We start from the raw sequence: 20,464 nt of genomic DNA on the forward strand, positions 1-20,464 counted from the left end.
GAAATGGTGATGGCAGGAATAGTCCAGACATTTCTACACATCAAACTTCTTTTACACATGCAACAAGTTCAACTCTCAACACATGCAATACAGAGAAATCAGAACATAAAATCCTTCAGAAGTCTCAAAACAAGAATCTGAAGAACTTTCATCACATGACAACAGGATCAAACACAGTACTTAAAACAGGTTAAGTTATGCTACCACAAAACAAAATTGCAAGTCACTTTAAAGGAAGGTGTTTAAGTGAGGAACAGTCCCTCTCAAAATAAACAACCTAAGAAGCCCATATGCAGTCTCCAAATAATGAATCATCGTCATATGCAATTATATTTAATAACAAGGGGGTGTGGGGAGGGAGAACAGTGTAATGCTCCAAGTATCCTGCTTTAACTGTCACCACTTTTTTCAATAACTACAAATGCCAAGAAGAATGTGTCCTTAATCTGATTTGTACAGCTGGCAATAATTTGCAACGATATTTCAAAGTCTGATGAATATGAAATGCTCAAGCAGAAGACTCAAACATATTTTGCAATGCTTAATGATACAGACAGAAAATTGAAAGCCATTATTTTATGCCCGCTTAGTATAAACTATCTCCTCTCGACTGAAATTTGACTGCTTTTAGTTTATTAAAAAGTAAAATGCAGTTCCTTAACCACCTTTAAATGTCAGTTATTACATTTCAGCTAAGGGCCAGTAACTTTCAGAGGAATAGTTAAGTTGTGATCATCTGTCTGTATTCCAACATGGATACACCAAGCTGAAGTCTGAAAAACTATGTAGTTTCTCAGAGGACAGAGCTGCTAAAGAAAAATACTTACTAGTAGTTTATCAGGATAAATGCTCTGCACAACACTTGTCTCTAAATACTGCCTCTTAAAAGAAGGCTGGGGAAATAAATTACATAAAGAATTATCCTGACAGAACCTGAAGGTTAATTCTAGGTAAAGGCATGTATGACAACGCTCTGCAAAAGATGTGATGGAATTTAAGGCAACATTTCCAGTAAGTAAAAAAAGTCTCTGATAAGAAAATTTAAAAAAAGTTTAGGATGGACTACGAAAAGTAATTTTTCAGCCTGGCAAGACAGAGGCAACTGAAAGCACCACATATTGGTGAGATGGAAAATGAGACACATCCCAACAAAATAACTGCCTAAATCTGAAGTGTTTTAATGAAGCAGAAAGACAGCCTTTTGTGGAAACTAAATCCACACTAGTAACTTTTTAGATTAAAATTAATTAAATATGCACCACCACTCAGGAAGAAGGGTAGTCCAAAAAGCTCTGCCTTCACTTAATTCATTTAGTCAATGAGTAATTATGAACTGTAAAATTATTCTACAGATTCTCCTAACAGTACACAAGTCAAAGAACTAAAGCCATCAAATTCTTGTCTGATGCAACTATTTAGGGACATTTTTTCTACAGCAATCTTAGAACTGGTAGTAGGCTGTACAATTATCTTTTAACAGCCTTGGTTTTAGTATAGTCAGTGAGGACAGAAGCTAGATAAGCGATCCAGCCAAGACACATTTATCTACTGCACCTACTTAACTATTCAATGGGAAAGCCTTCCTGCTTGACACACAACACAAAAAGATCACGGTGTGACGCCAAGGCTGTCCACGCCAAAGAGCCATAAAGAAATGGCACCCACTTCTTCATGTAAGTGTTTGCCTGCTGTAAATCAAGACACTGGAATGAGTTCAAAACCTTGATAAAACAGATAGGCAAAAAGTTTTCTCCAGCTTAAAGAGGTGGCTGTAAGCCTTTACCATTTAGTGGTTTTCAGCGTTGCTCTTTACATTGCTGGAGAGAGGTTCGAACACCTTCAGAAAACTCACAGGAGTTTACTTCTTTACTTACCTGAAGCAGGGGAAGCCCTGAATTACAGTTTTATTTAATATAATTCAACACCTGTAGAAGCTCTTAGAGCTCCGTGAGGTACAAGACACAACATTACCAAATTTGAGCTCTCAAATGTCTGCTGGCATGAATTAACTGTAATCCAAGACCCTTTGCTATTTTCTTTCCTCAACTCATTCTTTACTGAAGGAATGACTTGAGGAAAGCTGCAAAGTGCATTTTCAGTCTCCACGGAACAAAACAAATTATACAAGAACTAGGATTATACATACCTTAATAATAATTTTTGCCTTCTTACCTCTTTAGGCAGAAATACAGTGCAAGATACAGGAACTGGAAACTACGCTAAACTACAGACTTCACTTCATACTAGCATTTTTAAGTGAATTATTGTAAGCAAAGAGTTCATATGAATTCCAGCTTGTTTTGAGAGCCATCAGAATAAGGCCATAACATATACAGGTGGGAAGACTACAATCTTTATTTCTTTCATATAATTAAAAAAAAAAAAAAAAAAAAAAAAAAGAAGGGTAATCGTAGTATAAATGGAGGAACAAGGCCTGTCACATGACCAGGGAAATGCAGAATGGAAAAAGGAAAGCCAGTACTAGGCTTTGGGGAAAATTGTTACAAGGTAAGCACTTAGGCTACACGTTTTCAGAATTTATTAAGGAAAAAAAAAACCTGCAAGTTAGAGAATAAAATTAAGACTTGAAGTTTAAAGTATTATCTTGCCTTTATTTAATTTTTTTTTTCCACAGAACAAACTATTAAGTGAGTCAGGAAGGCCCTTAACGCTCCATGCTTTTCAGTTATTAGTGTAATCTTATATATTTTACAAGAAAAACAAGCAGTTCTTATTTCTACAATGGCTTTTCAGTGAATTTTTTCATTGGGATTATAATATTTTCATTAAGTGACCCCTGCTACATTGAGGGAAATAGAAGGATACAGTATTGTAGTGTTACATACAAGTACTTAGAAGAACTCTAAAACAGTGGAATCCAAAAGTAATTTTATTATTAAAAATATCTATGAATTGCATACCTAAGACATATTTTGCAAGCACTAAGGGAAAAAAACCCAAACCATTTTAGTGTTCTTACATATATTTATATGGGTATCATATGTGATTATTGGAAAAAAAAAATTCCCCACTAGGTTTTTGATTTATCTTATATAAAACAAAGCTTTATCTTCTACAGTTCTAGCCATCAGAAAGATAAATAGCAGCATGTTACATGTCAGAGGGACTGAAAACTTACAAGGACTCAGGGCAAACTGGGTGATGGACAGTATACAATCAATTATCAAGGAGTCTTAAGATCATCTAGTAACACTGTTTCCATTAAAGTGGAAAGCACAATGTATCCTGAGAATATCAGGCAGGTTCGATCTACAGTCAAGGAAAAAAAAAAAATAAATAAAAAAAAAAATCAAACAACAACAACAAAACCCAAACAAAAACCACCAAACCCACAAAACTTGTACTAATGCAGTACAGTTCAGTATTAGACAGCAGGAATAGAGAGCAGAATGTTAACTAGCAGGGGATGACGCAAAATTTATTTTAAACCTACTAACAATGTAAACAATTTCCATTAATTTACTATTTTTGATAATTATGAAAGTTGCCAAAAGTAGACCAGAACCTCAGGTGCTTAAGCAATAGGTCATGTCATCAAAATAAGGTCACTGTGATATTTTGGCTGTTTTTTCAAGTCACTATTTGAGCAACTTTTTGTCTTTTTTTTTTTCTTTATTTTTTTCCTTCCTCCCAGTAGTATACTTTCACCAATTTATATTTGTTGGAAAAAAAATTTGAATTCAGCACATGACTACCAAAAAATGTGCTGGAGAAAACAGTAAAGAATAATTGATTCTAACATACAGACTAAATTTATGCCTTTAATTCAATTCACTAAATCTTTTCTAAATACCAACAACTCTTTCAAAAAACGAGTCTGAAAAACTGGCAATATTAGGACATCAGAACTCACGTACAGTATATTTCTACATTAGTAACAAGTCTTCAGTACAGATGGCTAAGAAAGACTTAGCTATCTGGAAATCACCTGGAAAGACTGAAATAAAACTCAGCATAACAATTCTAATAAAACAAGTTCATTCTTCCTGATAATAATGATCAGTGAAAGAAAAGTAATTATTGAAGTCAGTTTAAAATGTTTTGTTCTCTTGTAAAGAGGAAGTATCACAAAGTTACTTAAATCTTATGATAAAGAATTAAGTATTAAGCAGCATGAGGAATTCATTTTGCATTTGTGTGTGCTTTCTAGATTGAAATATTAATATGAACACTGAGACAAAGAAAAGTGACCAACAGTGTTCAGCTTATAAGACAAACCTGAGTATCAGAGCATGACTCCAATGGGTGATTAAGAACTGCAAATGCATAATAAGGACTAGAGTTAGCATCCAAATACAAAAAAGTGAAAAGCAAGGTCCTAATCAACTTTCTGCAAAAATCCTATCGGTGCAAGGACTTTTTAGAAACAACACAGTAAAACCTTGGAAAGAAACCATAAAAATTTTGTTTACTGTGAAGATGTTGGTTGGCATTTATCTTATATAACTATAATGATATAAATTTAGTTGTTTGAGTTTATGCCATTCACCTAGGCTCTCTTGAGAGAAAAAAGAACCTTGAGAAAGGTATCTGCCATTCCTGAATGGACTGGAAATCCCTGGAAAATCCTTATTTCTCCCCAGTAACAACTGAGGAAGCCTCAATGACTAGATCAGGATGCAGCATGATGTTAGGACTATGCTACTTCAATGGCAGAATTGCTTCTCCATCCATTGTCCCACCATCTTGTGTCAGCTTTAACAAACTAACTCTGAAAAAAAACCAAACCAACCTGGGGGGAACAAAAAAGTGGTCTATCTCATTCGACTCATCCTGTGGCTACGTGACTGATGATCCAAGATGGGAGGAGAGGGAGGAGGAAGAACATGTGGTCAGACATAGGCGGAAGAGGCAGGAAGAATAACCACTGCCTCACTACTAGATCAACTCAGTCTTAACACCAGGCCAAGTTCTTAGACTGCGAGAGCTAACTTTCAGAGGGTTAAAGTAAAATAAAAGCCACTCAAGATTGTAATCAAAAGCACAAAGAAAAGGATGATTATTAACCCAGAAAAAGGGTCAAAATAAGTACAATCATACAGTAAGAAACTAGCACCTTACAGTTCAGTTAACGGGATAAAAAGAAGGAAAAAAAAGGGGGGGGGGGTAAATTTTCACTGAAACAGCAGTGAATCAGCTGAGAAGAGCTTCAGATATCTTTTTAAGTACGAAAAGGATATCTCAGAGGCCATAAGGGCAGCTGAGATCTACAGGCAACACCACAAGTTAAAAGACCACTGGCAGGAAACAGTACTTGACTGTTCAGCCTCTGCAACAGTAGTAACATGGCTGTATGACCCACAGTTAAGAAATTAAAATAAGCACAGTCAACTCATCATTAAGGAATCAATATACAAATACGAATACTTTTTGTGCAGCTTTTTCTAGTAAGAGTAAACAGCAAAGAATTGTGCACTCCTGTGGTTTTTTTTTTTAAATCAAAATGTACCTCTATTTCCATGACATTCACAAATAAAGTCTTTTGAAATTTCCAACTTCCATAAGGCTAATACATTCTAAACCTTATAAAACAGATTTTGAGGCATACACCTCCACCACAATATTTGGCAAAGAAGAAATCATTGAAATAAGAATAAAATCGTGATACAAAATAAAGTGATACAGATATCTATTTTTAGCCATACATACACACGTAGTAAAAACCTTCAGAATATGTATTTTAAAAGACTGTTTCCTAACCTTTACAGAACAACATACAACGTACAGAAAACTGTGTTTAATAGAGTAAGCAACAACTCTTAGAGAGAAAATATGCATAAAACTGTTTGGCTGACAGGTCAATTATTTTCAAACAATACAATTGAAATTTATTATACAGGAAGAATACCATATGATAATACACTTTTATGAAGTTTCATATAGACAACTAAAAGTTGAGATTTTGTTCATGTATTCACTTAACTATTTTTCTACACATGCAATTAGCACTCTTTGCATGAGTAGGCATTAGTTTCTGAAGGGTTACATATTTTGTACAGACTATGTAGTTTGTATTTTTTAATACAATTTGTTATCACATACCCATGTGTCTGCATGAACAGGCCTGATGTTGCTGAGAAGTACCTCTTCATAATTTCCATAATCACAGAATTTAACAACTGCAGTTGTCCCAGAAGAATGGAGAGCTTCAATTTCTGCCCGGTAGAACTTAAAAGAGAAATTTTCAAAGGTCATAAAATACTACCTGAATTATCACAAACAGTTTAACACATAAATACGTGTGTGTGTATATATGTGTATATATATATTTTTAGTCTTAGTCAGTATTATTTTTTGAATAAGATTTGTACCAGCTATTAAACCGAATATATTAACCTTCAACATGATAGACTGCAAGGACATGGTAAAATGTATTTAGAATACTCATTAAGAAAATATGCAGCTTATGGAATTAGACTGAACATTTAAAAGACTTGTTTTCATTTCTCTGAAAGCATAACAAATTCATCACTAACAGAAATGCTGTTGTATACAGAGAAGTGTAACTGTAAGACTTCTTAAAATACATCTATCCATGCCTATAAGCTACATATGCTGTACATACTAATATATAACTATTTTAATACATAATATGATAGAAATAAGATAAAACTGTCCCTTCAGAAAGTCCTTTTTCTCAACACAAAACTTGATTTTTTGACAATTATGCAAACACAGATCAGCTTTCTTCAAGATATTCAATCACTTTTATCTTACTGAACACAAAGAAATCACTGCCTCCTAATGTGGTTAAGCTCAGTATGTATTTTATCAATGCATTCTAAAATTGTCCTCAATGTGAGCGGCAGCATTCATTGTAACTACCTAACAAACTAATAACCCTCAGAAAAAAACCCTCTAATGTGATGAATACTCTTCAGGTAACAGTCTGGGATTACCTCCTACCTACTTATTTTGCAAGTTCCATGCTTTCCAGAATTACGAAAACTCATCTCCTAGTAATGCAAATATGCTTCTCAAAATAGGAAACAATTCCATAATATTCCATTATATTTCACTAATCCATCCACCCAAGCTACATATTCCTATTTCTGAGAGTCAACTCACTATAAGTTGCCACTACCAAAAATTTTGCATGCCTTACCATGTTTTAGTCATACAAACAAAAGAGACAAAAATAAAGTTATGCTGCTGAGCTAACACTATCTAATTCCTGTAAAAAAAAAAAAGACAAAAAAAGGAAAAAACCTTAAATAAATAACAAAAAATAACCACCAACAACAAAAAGACAGAAAATGGTGGGAATAAAACCTATTCAAAGAACAATAATATCTAAGGTAGTTCTCAGACTATCAGAAAGGGTCAAAACCTGAAGAAACTACCCAAGAAGAGTGACAGAAAACTCCTGAACAGGTAATAAAAAATTCAAAGAAAATAATCAAAAACTTTTTTAGCAAAGGAGAAGATGAAAGGAAAGTGACTTGCTGCAAGAGAAATCTTATTAATAGGAAAAACAGCTGAAGAGGAAGTATTTAAATTTTAAAAATCAGTAAACCAAAAACCATCATGCAGCATAACTTATTTGTTGCACAAATTCTTCAGTTAATAGTCTACTAGTGATAATAAAAAATAAGCCATTTGCTGTTTCCTTTCTGTAACGTTTGAAAAACTCCCTCTTTTATTTCAAACAGCCCCATTCCTGCAGACTCTCGTCTTCCCTTACACTAGTAAAGGTTGCATGCTGACTTATTCTAGAAAAAGGCATTACACATCTACCATTACAGACTATTCTAGATAGCACAGCATCCTGTTTCTTGTTCCTTGGAAAGAATACGGGCACCTAGCTCCATATTCGTCCTTTCAAATTATCAGCACTTAAGTCAAATGCTTCAGTTAGGAGCTTAGTCATCCTAAAGTCCACCTAAATGAGAGAAACAATCACCGTCAAGATGACTTAATTTAAGCATTTAAAGTTTCATGCAATGAATACAAGAGACATTTCTCATAAATAATAAAAAAAATAGAACAAGAAGCTAGCCAAGCAGCACACTACGCACCTATGAACGAAGCCTGTGTCTCTGCGCTAGCATGCTATATCTCCCACATGTACGTAAGAAAACAATAAAGGTACAATTTGAGGTACTTCTCATTTGACAAAGACATACCTTGTTGTCTTCCCAATAAAGAGCGAAACATTCATCCCCTGGTCTCCAACTTTTTCCATATTCCATGTGAATCGATGGTTCTAATATTTTCTCTGGTTTGATGGGCCCAGATCTCCTTTTGGGACCAGTGTTGTAATACAACATTTTATCATCAAAACACGGGATTGTAGTGGGTCCTGATGATTTGATAGGTCCTACTCGTCTTCCTTTCTGATGATGCTCAGTATCTCCATTTGGTACAGCATTAAAATTATCAGTTCTACCAGGATTTTGGTAATCATTGTTAACACCAAAATGTTGCTCACTTTTTACCATAAAGGCTTCACTACTTATTGTTCGTGCCTTCCTATCACAAAAATTTTCAGAATTATGTATTTGGTTTTCCCTTTTCCCACGTTTCTGGTTATTGTTGTCTGTAGTATCTTGAACAGCAGAGTTCTCCTTGAATTCTGTGAAAGACACCCCTTTTCCTACTCTGTTTTGCATATTGTTATCCCTTTTTTTGAAAGTAATATCACTCTGGTGAGTGGCTATGGAATAACCCAAATCCTTTGGCCTATCATTTCTAGGATAATGTCTGTCACTTTTATTTTTTTCATCTGTCCAATGTTCTAAAGAGTTGTGCCTTTCAGGACCTCTGTTTCTTGGTAAGCCACCACTTTCCAAAGCCTGCCTTGAATTTTGAATATCCCTTTGAAAACGAGGGGGTTTCTCATTCCTTGGTTGTCTCATGTCATTGCGAGAAATGTGTCTTGAATGATTCTCTTTGATGCCATTCTGTTCTGTATTCATAACTTTGTGCTGTACTTGATGTGGTGGCTGAAATTGCAATTTTGGTTCTACAAAGAAAAAAATTATTTCAATTATTAACATATCCACACAAATGTATTTTAGAAATAGTGTTTCAGACCCTAACTGGCAAAGCAACAGTATCATTTCGAAAAGTATGCAGTATTTACCTTTGTGATACAGAAATTAAATGGTACACAGAAAATTTAGCAGAGACATTTGAATGGTAATTCCTAGTTATTGGAAAACATACACTACTCTGGGCTGTACTTAGAACCGAACCACCTACCAGTATGAGAAAAGCTGGGCATAATTTCCAGGAGGTTACTCATTTCTCCCTATGGACATCAGTAACTCACTTGAATAACAGCCATTTAAGACAGAAAAATAGAATTCCAACATGGAGAAAGGAAGAGGGAGGAAAACGAGAAGAAAAAAGGAAAACTTTTAAACTGAATTAAAACTTTCTGTAAAAATAACTTGTTAACAGCTATTCAGCATAAAAGACAAAGGCAAGAAATAGAAGTGATAAAATGAACACAGCTGACAAACCGTAGATAACGGGAATAGTAACAAAGCCGACAACTCTGGAGACCCTGATCAATGAGCCGTAACAGGAACTGCTCAAGCATTACCTTTAAGAGATTTAACCAGAACTAACTGATGAGAAGAAAAACAAGATGATCATGGATCTCAGGAGGAAGAGCAAACTTGCTATGGGATGCTCCGGAGAAGGGGAATTGTGGGGATCCGTGAAACTTTTTATGGAATTATATTCTTTTCAGGCAGAAATGGAATTTTAATGGGATGTTTACGTGAAGAACCAAAGGAGAGGAAAGATCAAGATTAATCCAGGAGGAATAAGCATGAGAAAATAAAGAAGGAATGAGATTAAACAGGACAGTTGCAAGCAAGCAGGCTGCTGGTCAATACACTTGCCAGGCCAAATTGTCCAAGTGATCACTGTAGCCTGTCCCACCTCCTTATCAAATTAGTTTCTAAAAATCTTCTGTGTGATTAAGTTCTTTATTCTGTGCATGAGGGGAAATGTTTTTAAACCTGCTGGCGAACCTGAGACAGGATAAGCTGATAAGTGGGACAAGAAAGACCTGGCAGCTGAACACTGGAGAGACCACAGGTCTGAAGGCCATCTACCAGGGAGACCGCAGGTCTGGGCTCATATACTGGACAGACCTACGTGAGTACACTTGTGCAACCCTCCTGCGAACTTCGGGTTGTACTGGCCAGCAAGTTGGACAAGAGGCGTCTGAGGTGGGTACCAGAGGTCAAGGGTCTAGGGGCCAGGAGAGACCCATGTGCATGTGGGTGGCTGGGTATGAGGGCTGCTAACAGACTTTGAACCTGATCGAAAGGGAAAGCATAAACCCATTAGAGTGATTCATGTTTATATGAGCAATTTTGTGCCTGCAAAGGTGTCATTTGCTTGCCCGTGTCCATCCATGGCAGTTGGCCACAGATGTATTGTGCCTGGTGGGAGTACGCGCTCAGGCTCTGTGCTGCCTGGCCCTGAACACACTCCTACGGGGAGGAAAAACTAAGAACTCCAGTTTACATGTTACCACTAGAAACAATGAATGCTGACACCTGACAACAAATGTATCACTTTTCATAGTTACTTGCCACATGGTGAGAGTTAAAATTAAAATGTAAATTTTAGCTTTTTTTTTAAAAAAAAAAAAAAAAAAAAAACTTCCTTGCATCATATTATTATTAATAGCTCACAGAATCTTTTTCAATTTAATTGACTAAATTGGCTAACATGAAACTAGTTTCATTTTTACATACACTTGATTTACCCTAACTTTTAGAAGTCAAAAAGGTTTGACTAAAATGACCTAGTTTGGGTTTTTTTTTAAAGTGACATAAGCATACATGAGGCTTAGCTTGATTGTAATCTTGATAAAAACCACATTTTACTGCAAAATTTATTACTTTGAAACCAATGTTTTTTAATGCATGAATATGTAAATACATACTACTCAGAAAGAACCAAGAGTTTCATAAATACTCTTTTTTTAAAAAAATCTTGTAACACTTCATTTTTTTATTTTTTTATTTTTTTAAGATGAAATCCTTCAAGTCTAAAAGTACCTCTTTATCTCTCCTTTACAAATGGAACATGAAAATACTGGCTGTCTTTGTTTTATGTCTGTAACTTTTCTGTAAGCATCTTCATTACACTTTCCCACTTCTGTATAATACATAACAATCTTCTAGATTTCCTGTTGTCTAGAAAGGTTTATCTTCCTAATTAATTAACAGTCTTCCTTCATGACATTCTTAATTTATACCTCATCTCCTCTGGTAGTAAAATCCTTGGGCTTCCACTCTTCCTATTCCCAACCTACACTCTCATGTCTATCCCTAATGTTAACTACACATGAAATGACTGAACTGTTTGATGACCTCTGAATGTTTACTGCCTTGTATACCCCATTAAAGAAAAATGTGTATAAATTCTAAAATACCTCATTATAAATCATCTTATTTAATAATCTGTAACATGAAATTCATTAAACAAAGTCACTTGCACAGGGGAAAGTTGTTCCAATGGTAAAAGTAAAAATGGGCTAAAGACTAGATTGGGCATGCTAATATTTTGCTAGTTGGCAGGATTTTAGGATTGACTTAGAATTTAAATGGTTCCTCTTGAGGGCTGCTGTCCTTTGACCTTTTTCTAAATGAAGAAACATTTTCTGGGCTGAAATGGGTAGTCACCTCAGACAGCATCTAGTACATACAAGGACTCTATACAACTGCAAGACTTATCCCCAAAGCATGCAGAGCAGTTATAATAATTTAGTTAAAGCCTTGAGGGAAAACTGAAACATATACATATTATTCTATAATTGGAAAAGATTCACTGAAATTTCTATTCAATTTCATAGCATGTAATAAGTAATTTTAGCTACTGTCTAGGCACCTTAATGAAAATAACTAGTTTTACTAGACGCCAAAAAATCTGCATATACTAGATCTCCAAGCAACCTACTTCCATCGCACAGCTGCAGAGATCTTCTCATTCTACCCTTCTTCCACCTCTTTGACCTGCTTTCCAATAAAAAGTTACAAGCATTCTCATGTGAGACAATATTTTCTGTCTTTAGAAAGGCAATATTAATCTAGAAAATCTAGAAAGAAATAATTCAGAACTCAAATGCTGCTTGTTTACTTAACAAGAATTACCTGTAAAATAGGACTTTAGAGTTATAACCCGCTATTCCATGAATATTTAAAACAGAGTAACTGCTAAGAAAAAATAGCAACACATTTAAACATTGGCATGAATAGCTCCACCTAGAACTAAGTTGTTAGGAAGAACTCCTATTATCTCCTTTCTTCAAGCAACAGAAATTTTAGCAGTACGTTAATAGAAAAGGCAATTTGTTGCAGATCTACTTAACAACAACAAATTTCTAATCTATCAGTTGCCAAAGTAGGACTATTGGATGATCAAATAATTTCTACCCAACATAATGTGATCATGATACAAAAGCAACAAGCTGACTTTAGAGTGTGTTGGAACTTTCAGTTACAGGGTTTTTTTGAAATATTATGGGAGAATTTAAATAATACTGTGTTAGCATAGAAAGAGACCAGAGAATTTCAACACAGTGAACATAAGCATTTTTCTTCTAGGTCTATTTACTGTGACATGCAAAAGCTGCTCACACAACACCTGACATTTTTCTACTCTAACCTTAAGATATGCAAAACCTAGTTAACTGATGTATTCTACAAAGATGCAGTTGTTGTCCTAAAAGCTTCTGAGGGGACCACATCATATGCAACAGCTTTGAATGAGCAGAACACGCTAACTGATTGTTTAATGTTCAAGCACAACCCATTCACAAACAGAAACTGCCAAATGACAGTAAATATTTCTTTGTAAAGCGTCACCAATGAAAAAAGCCTAGGGATGAGAATATTACAGGTTCTTCATGAATTTGTGCTGTCTGGCCTGATCACCAAAAAACTAAAGGGAATCTAAAGCTGCTTCTATAGAAAAAGTTAAGCAATGAGGTCTGTTATTCACAGATTGTCCACTGCAGCTGCTGTTCCTTGCTTCTACTTCTTCTTGCCTCACCTCCAACAAAGTATTAGCTAATGTTCCCAGAAAAGTAACAGTTCCTATGGGGCAGTAACAAACAAATATTAATTTGGCATTTGACAAGAAGATTTGGTACACTACTCTCTCAAACAACCAGATGTATCAGCCCAGTCATCATCACTGTAATCGGACATTTGGGAATGCGGCCTGGAAAAAATCTATTTCAAAATTAACAACAAGGCTCTTGTCATCTATTGGGTAGTTTTAAGATGACGAATAGTGTTTCTCAGTTTGAAACCATCACTCAGTTTTTTTACTCATTTTAGCTTTTGTATGTGATGACCCAAGAAGACCGTACAGAACCAAACACATTCCCTTGCTTACCAGAAACCAGCAGGACCTGCTGCAATTGGAAATCCCAGCCAACACAATTTAAAAAGCACTGCCCCATGCACAATGGAATTTAAGTTGTAGTTTGTGAATTTTATCATGTTTAATAATGTGGTTAAACTCAAAGACAGTAGCCCTTTCCACACCGGTGGCAATGATTTGGGTTTCTCCTTCCAACTTAAGTTATGGTTTTACGCAACTTTATTGAAGCATGTCTTTGAGACAGCTGCCCCCAGGGCATGTTCTATCTTGAACTGGCCAAAAGATTAAAAAATTAGAAGGAAATTAATGATACATTTGCACACATTTCCTGTCATGGAGTAAAATTCCAGCTACTCAAGAGCTTTGTCAAGTTACATAAATATCAATATCTTTCTTTCTGAAATGTAGTAACGCTGAGGAACTGGAACTTGAGTTCATGTTTCTGTTGAAATAAAATAAATACAAGCTGAGGAGGATGATGATAATAATAAAGTGGCAAAAAAAGCCCCAAAACATTCTGCAATTGTATACACTACAAACTTTAACTTACAGGATAAAAGGACTGAAACAAAAATTGGTAATTTTCTTATTACTCTCTAAGTGTATAAAATTCACTGTATTTTTCTCTCATATTTAAAGAGAAGTTATTGACAAAATAAAAATACAAGTCTCCTAACATGTCACCAATGCTAACATAACACTACAACAAAAGTAAGTTTTATTTTCTTGATATTCACAATTAACAGTGACTGAAGATCAAATTTCAGAAGTAAAGCTGCATAATAAACAACTATTTTGCAATTTGGATCTCTTACTGTCAATAAGGCACCGTGTTTGTTGAAAACACAGCTACTAAGTGGTAAATTCCAAAGGTTACAAATTCCCTTTAACTCCAAAAAGTCAGACTCTTTTTTTCCACCCAAGTTCCCTCACCCCCAAATATTCAAATAAATTGTGTGACCAGGAAATAAAACAAATGATGTTTAATTATATTCTACTGCATTACCAACGTATCTCAAACCTTTAACTTATTTTGGTAATATATAAAGCATAATGAACTAAAACAAGAAAAAGACTGTTGAAATTAGACAAGATATACTAGCCCCAAATTGTCCAAAGTATATGTTACCATAGAAAAACAAAACAAAAAAAACCCATACATTACACATCCTGGTTTACCTCAAGCATTAACAGTTAAGTAGGAGGACAGAAATTCGAATCGGAAAGCACAGAAATGCCCTGTCTGTCCCTTTGGAGATCTCTGGGACTGGGTCCCTAAGAGTTTGGGTGTGTAACCTTCTGCTTGTGATAAATAATCACTTTCCACTAAAGTCCTATTTTTAAGAGTTAATATGAAACGGTAAGAAAACGTCCATCAAAGTTAACTGTTTGCAAACCCTCCTACATAGTCAGTACCTCTTTCATCACTTATCTCCTGCAGACAACACTGGTGGCAGCAAACATAAGGGTAACTGCAGCTAAATTAGGCGAGACGCTCAGATGCAGAGTGAGCGGAGGCAAGAGTCCACATGATACTGATGTTACACAGCATCATTCAAACCACTACAAGAGTATGCACTGTAATTATGGAATGCATATTTGAAGAAGAATACTGACAAATGAGTTTGTTGAGAAAAGAGATAAAGCAGTCTGGAAAAAAGTCTTTGATGAAAGGCTAGGAAAGCTCAATCCACACAGCTAACACAGCTGATGGATAAAATACAGGTCAATTACGTCTTATAAATAGCTACTAGGAAAGCAAATTTTGATCACTCTTTATATGGCAAGAAAGACATAATATTATGCAGCAGTTAGAAACTGAGTATAGAAACTGAGATTAGAAATGGAAAATTCTTTTTTTTAAATGCTGATCTTTAATTGCTGAAACAATTAACCTTGGAGTAGAATTAATTCACCATCTTTAAATCAAAACTGCATGTCTAAATTTGTATTTCAGTCACAGCCTAACTGTTGGAGCAAGAAACAGAAGACTACAGCCTATGACTTTTCCCTTCTCCTGAAGTGGCCCTGTTAACAGACTACACAGACATGCTACCTCTCACTTGCTTTTTCTGTGACCCCATTAATGTTGTAGTTTCTTGCACAGGAGGTTCAGTTTAACAGAAGAGCATGAAATGTCCACCCCAAGCACAGCCTGTCTCTTGGGAGGACTGAAGAGGCAATTCTGCGCAGTCTGAAACTGAAAAGATTTTGGCCTTCTACATCCTGGGTCAATGCTCTAACCAAAACCATCATTATGTTTCTTACCCCATTTAAATAAATAATTATGAAAGGGTTAATCTTTGCTTGAGTCTTACAAAGATGTAGATGTCTGCCAAAAGCTTTTGGGGCTTTCGATACTGAGCAGATGGAAGCACCAGCCTATTCTCAGTCCCTAAGAACCGAAGAGAGAGAAAGTATCTGAAACATGCCTGGTTCTCAGCATTTTGTCCATTATTTCTTAATTCTACAGTCAGAGTTTCTGGCACAGTTTTGTTCTCCCTGATAATCCTTGTGTTTACTTATTTAAGTTGGCAAAGATGGATGAATTGTTCCTCATAACAAAAAAAAAATAAGAAGATGATTAATGGAAAAATCTTTGTGTTCAGTAGCAGAAATAATCCAAGTGCAAGCAAATGCAGCTAGTTGACAGCAATTTTGTCTACTATTTTTGTTATCTCTCACAGTCAGCAGGTTCCTCTTGCCAACCAAAACTCAAACTGCTTAATTTCAACACAGAAATATTTTCATAGGTGTCACCTACCATCCACAGCTAAAAATAAACAAATAAATATGTAGTATAAAACGATGGGTTGGTTTGTTTTAATTCTTTGCATTTCATTTAAATAAAGTATGTTTACTATATGCTATGTTTTACAATTAAAGAACTAGCAGATTATGGAGTCAGGTATTTAAAACTTTTGACAGCTCTAATTACTTAAAACAATATTTCATTAACTCTGAAAAAAGGAGATGAAATGCAAAAAAAACCTCACAAGACACCACTTACAGGGCAAAAGACTAACATGTTACTGTCTTATAACTAATTTGTACTTTTAAAAAAAACCCTAACAATGACAAACAAACAACAAAAAGCTTAATGTGCTGTCTTAACTCTAAAAAGGAAGAGAAGTACCTCCTAAAAAAAATACAAAGGTATTTCAATTCATAGATGTTTTTCTACTTGGTCTAAATCCAACTATGAAAAGGTACCAAATCAAAGATATTAAATTAGACAACTGTTCTGCAGTTCCTGTTCACAAACAGAACCAACTAGCCTGGTTACTGCAAATCCAGAAGTGAATTTAGAAATTCTCAACAGTACTGAGGTTTCAGGTGCAATTAGAAACACTAGATAAGAAAAACAAGAAGGGATGCACAGAGAAAAGCAAATCGCTCCTCTCTGTACTTGAAAAGAAACAATTCTCTCCAGACACTTTCTCTCCAGATCACATAAGCCATTTTTGAAGAAAACATGGCATGGCACAGAATTTAAAAATACTTACCTCAGATCAGCAAAATTGCCTTTTGTTTTTGCTTCTGCATAGACTCTCAGTCAATTAGAAGAAATTACAATCTGTCTGAAGCATAGAGAAGCCCAATGCTTGCGATAATGATAAATATGGCCATTCCAGGTAATCACATGCTCCTGATCATATGCATTAGTTTAATAGTAGGGGTGTGCTCATTTATTTAAAACCACTATCCCTATATAAAGGCCATCTCTCTGAACATCTAAAAAACAAACTGGGATTTTAGAGACCATATGGGACAGCAAGGGACCAGAAATACTGCAGAACAATCAATCTTCTTTTGTATTCAGTGGAGACTGTACTATGCTACATATAAATGCAGAAAAACCTGCTTGCCAGGGCCCTCCTTAGTACAATCACTGTGCAGAAAAAAATCAATGAAGAGATCTTACTCTTGGCTATATAAATTACATATTTGAGTTGTTTCTAGCAATTTCCCCGATGTGCCTTTCATTTCTGACCACTACTTTTCTAATACTAAGAGAGAACTATACGCCTCTACTGCTAACAACTGACAGGATTGAATGAAATGAAAAAGGTGCTGGTAATATATATCCTGTTTTCTGCAAACACTTGGATGCAGACTTCATGATGAAAGAGTTCATAGTGGTAAGTATAATCTCTGCAGATACATCATCACTCTGCAAACACTGTTAACACTCACGTCATCTTAGTTTCCATGGAACTTAAGACAGCTAATAACTAAGAATTTAAATGAGATTATTTTCAACCACAGAGGCATAAAAATGGCAGAAAAATAACACTTTCAATAAATTATTTTTAAGATGTGTTTCAATTCATCAGACTGCACAGGTTTTCTCAAACTTGACAAAGAAAAAAAAGCAGTTTTAAAGAAACAAAAAGCCTGCAATTCAGCATATGCCTATATATTTCTTAAAAAATCCATCTGAAGTTGGCTCTGCAAGATAAAAATAAAACCTGGCATAGAAACAGAGGCAGAATCCTATGGGCTAGACACATTCAGTAAAGAAAATAAAAACTAACAAAATGAAACTGGGCAACCACTTTAAAGTCCCGTGACTTCCAAATAACAGGAAGTACAAGAACATGTATTATTATTTCTTCAGAAGGAAAAAAGGCAGAAATAAAAAAAAAAAAAAATCAGAAAATAATCAGAACACTTTCTGAACTCTTCAAAAATGCTAACAAGTTCTTCTTTCAGAAAAGCATGACTCAGGAATACTACACCAGAGCATGTACTGGTCATTCAGATAATGCTAAAAAAACCAACAACATAGCGTTAAAAAAACCACAAAACCAAAACCCCTGTGTGTCATGTTAGGAAATATGCCACAACTTTTGGCAACTGAAGGAGTACAAAGCCTTTATAAAGTTTTCATAGAATTATGTTTTTCTTCTTACAACATTTACGGAATCTTTTTATTTTTATTTAAGAAGGAAAAAAATACACAAAAGCAAAGTATATTTATGTTTAAAACACAATATTGAAGATTAGAAATGTAAGTATATATGCTAATATAACTGTTTTTTCTACTTGCATAACACTATGCTTTATTACCCTACAGTATGTTGGCTACATACTGTTGTGGAAGGTGGCAAAGAGGAGCTACACAAGCACGCGGACCACACCTGAACGTGATGTAAACAGCACATGGCAATAATGCAATAAGACTGTGAGGCTACAATAGCAGAGGAGTGTATATAAATTATAGAGGCTGTTAATATGTTTTGGAGGGCTTTAAGGACTTTGTTTAGCTGCTTAAAAGTAGTTGTTCATGACAAAGCGGAACTCCTAGACTGCTTAATGCTTTTGCTTAACGTTGACCTATTCTCTGATTGAAGGCATAAGGAGACTCAGAAAGCCCCAGAGCCAGTTTAAGCCAGGAAAAGGAGATATAGTAACAACTAGCCTAAAAACCAGGAAAGAACCTGCCTAGAGATCAGAGAAAGGACCCAGTGAGAGAGAAGGTGACCCCAAACCTGAATATCACTATTGGACCAGACTGTGGTGTGAGGGGCAGGAACTTCGATGGTAAGGGTATAATTTGGTGGTTGGGGTCCCTCACCAGAGGCACCCAGCCCGAGCTGTTTAAACACGAGCTGCACAGACAGACTAAATTACACTTTTTATGTTGAAGGCCTTGATTAGAGATTCTGCTTTGGGGAATGTAAGGTTGAGCCCGAGGGAAGAGGCAGCACCCACAGCTGAGTGAGTGTGTCTGTGAGTGAGTGAGTGTTGAGTGTGTGAGGGGTCTGAACGGTCACCCGTCGGCTCCCTGGAGTCGCCCGCTGCAAAGGGACTCCAGTCCAAGCACTTACAGTCTCCGGCGCAGTGCCCGTGACTCCTGATCGGTGTGTGAATGCTCGGGCAGCGGCTTCTCCCTTAACAATACATGTACTAAACCCAAAGGATCAGAAAAGTCCCCCTAAGCAAACACTATCAATCAGTAATATCATTTTTAAAGAAGGAATTCGCTCATTTCACAATTCACAATAGTAAATTACTATTACTTACTTACTATACAATTACTGACAATAAGAAAGGCGTATATCCCACAGGGATTATTTCTATTATTTTTCCTTGAAATGTCTTTGTCACACATAAAAGCCTTCTCTAATTTCTCAACATAAGCACAAAACTTGCCCAAAGAAAAATCAAGGTTTGTAATGTGAGAGAAAAAACACTACCACTGTTTCCATTTCTGTTCACTGTAAAAATCTAAAGTGTCTTCAGTAAGCACAATGAGATGCCAAAAGATCTCTCTTAAGCATAATTCCGTACACAGGCTTTTGAAAATCTGATTATATTCATTACCTGAACAGTTTACAAAATTGTATCAGCTAATGCAGAATGGTTGTGTATTTGAAAGGTATTTGCTTTAAATATTTTAAATTCCTGACATACAGTGAAGACTCATGATACAAATGTTCAAACTACAACTAGCCACATTTCATAAAGCCAGCCATAAACTTGTTTATAGTTTGTTTATGGTGACTAGGCACAACATACATAAGCAAAGGAACTCTTATAACTTTTTCTGTTCACTTTCTACAAACTGTTTTAGTAAGACCTAGACCCAACTAAAATATAAAACAATATTTAGCCATTTAAAATCACTTATTTTGCAGGCCAGAAAAGACACTGTTGCAATGAAACTCAACCTAGATGCAGCAACAACATAGTATTTGCTATCAAAAGAACTACAAGCTATCACATTTATCAGCAAATGCCTTTCTGTTCATAGTTAAAACAGCACGTCATAAAAATGTTCAGTGAACTCTAAAATGGCTCACAGTGCATCTAATTCTACCAGCAGCAGCAACAGACCCCTGGGTTTGCCAGCAGGTTCACTAACTCCTGAGCCCATCTGCTGAGGCAAGTTTTCTATGACAAAACATGCGTCCTCTTTCTTTGCTGCTCTCTCCTCTTTTTTTGGATAAAGGCATCCTCTGTACAGCTCTAAGAACTGAATTTCTAGACTGCTGTGTTTCCTTCCACCTGATTATGCTGACCTCCAGTTGCTACAGACTGCAAAACACATTCAAACACATTAACGCAAAATGCTACA

At 35.6% G+C, this 20,464-nt stretch overlaps 1 protein-coding gene across 2 annotated transcripts in view; it reads right to left on the reverse strand.

Annotated features, from left to right (window-relative positions):
- Window positions 1–20,464, reverse strand: part of TDRD3 (tudor domain containing 3) — a 109,758-nt gene that overhangs the window by 18,987 nt on the left and 70,307 nt on the right. For both annotated transcript variants that reach the window (XM_075046099.1, XM_075046100.1), the window contains exons 11-12: window positions 8,148–8,986; window positions 6,064–6,189 (exon numbers count right to left, since the gene is read on the reverse strand). In XM_075046099.1, the coding sequence (XP_074902200.1) occupies window positions 6,064–6,189; window positions 8,148–8,986 (965 nt within the window). The remainder of the gene's footprint in view (window positions 1–6,063; window positions 6,190–8,147; window positions 8,987–20,464) is intronic.

This window comes from Buteo buteo, chromosome 14 (genome assembly GCF_964188355.1).
Source record: "Buteo buteo chromosome 14, bButBut1.hap1.1, whole genome shotgun sequence".
Classification (NCBI taxonomy): domain Eukaryota; kingdom Metazoa; phylum Chordata; class Aves; order Accipitriformes; family Accipitridae; genus Buteo; species Buteo buteo.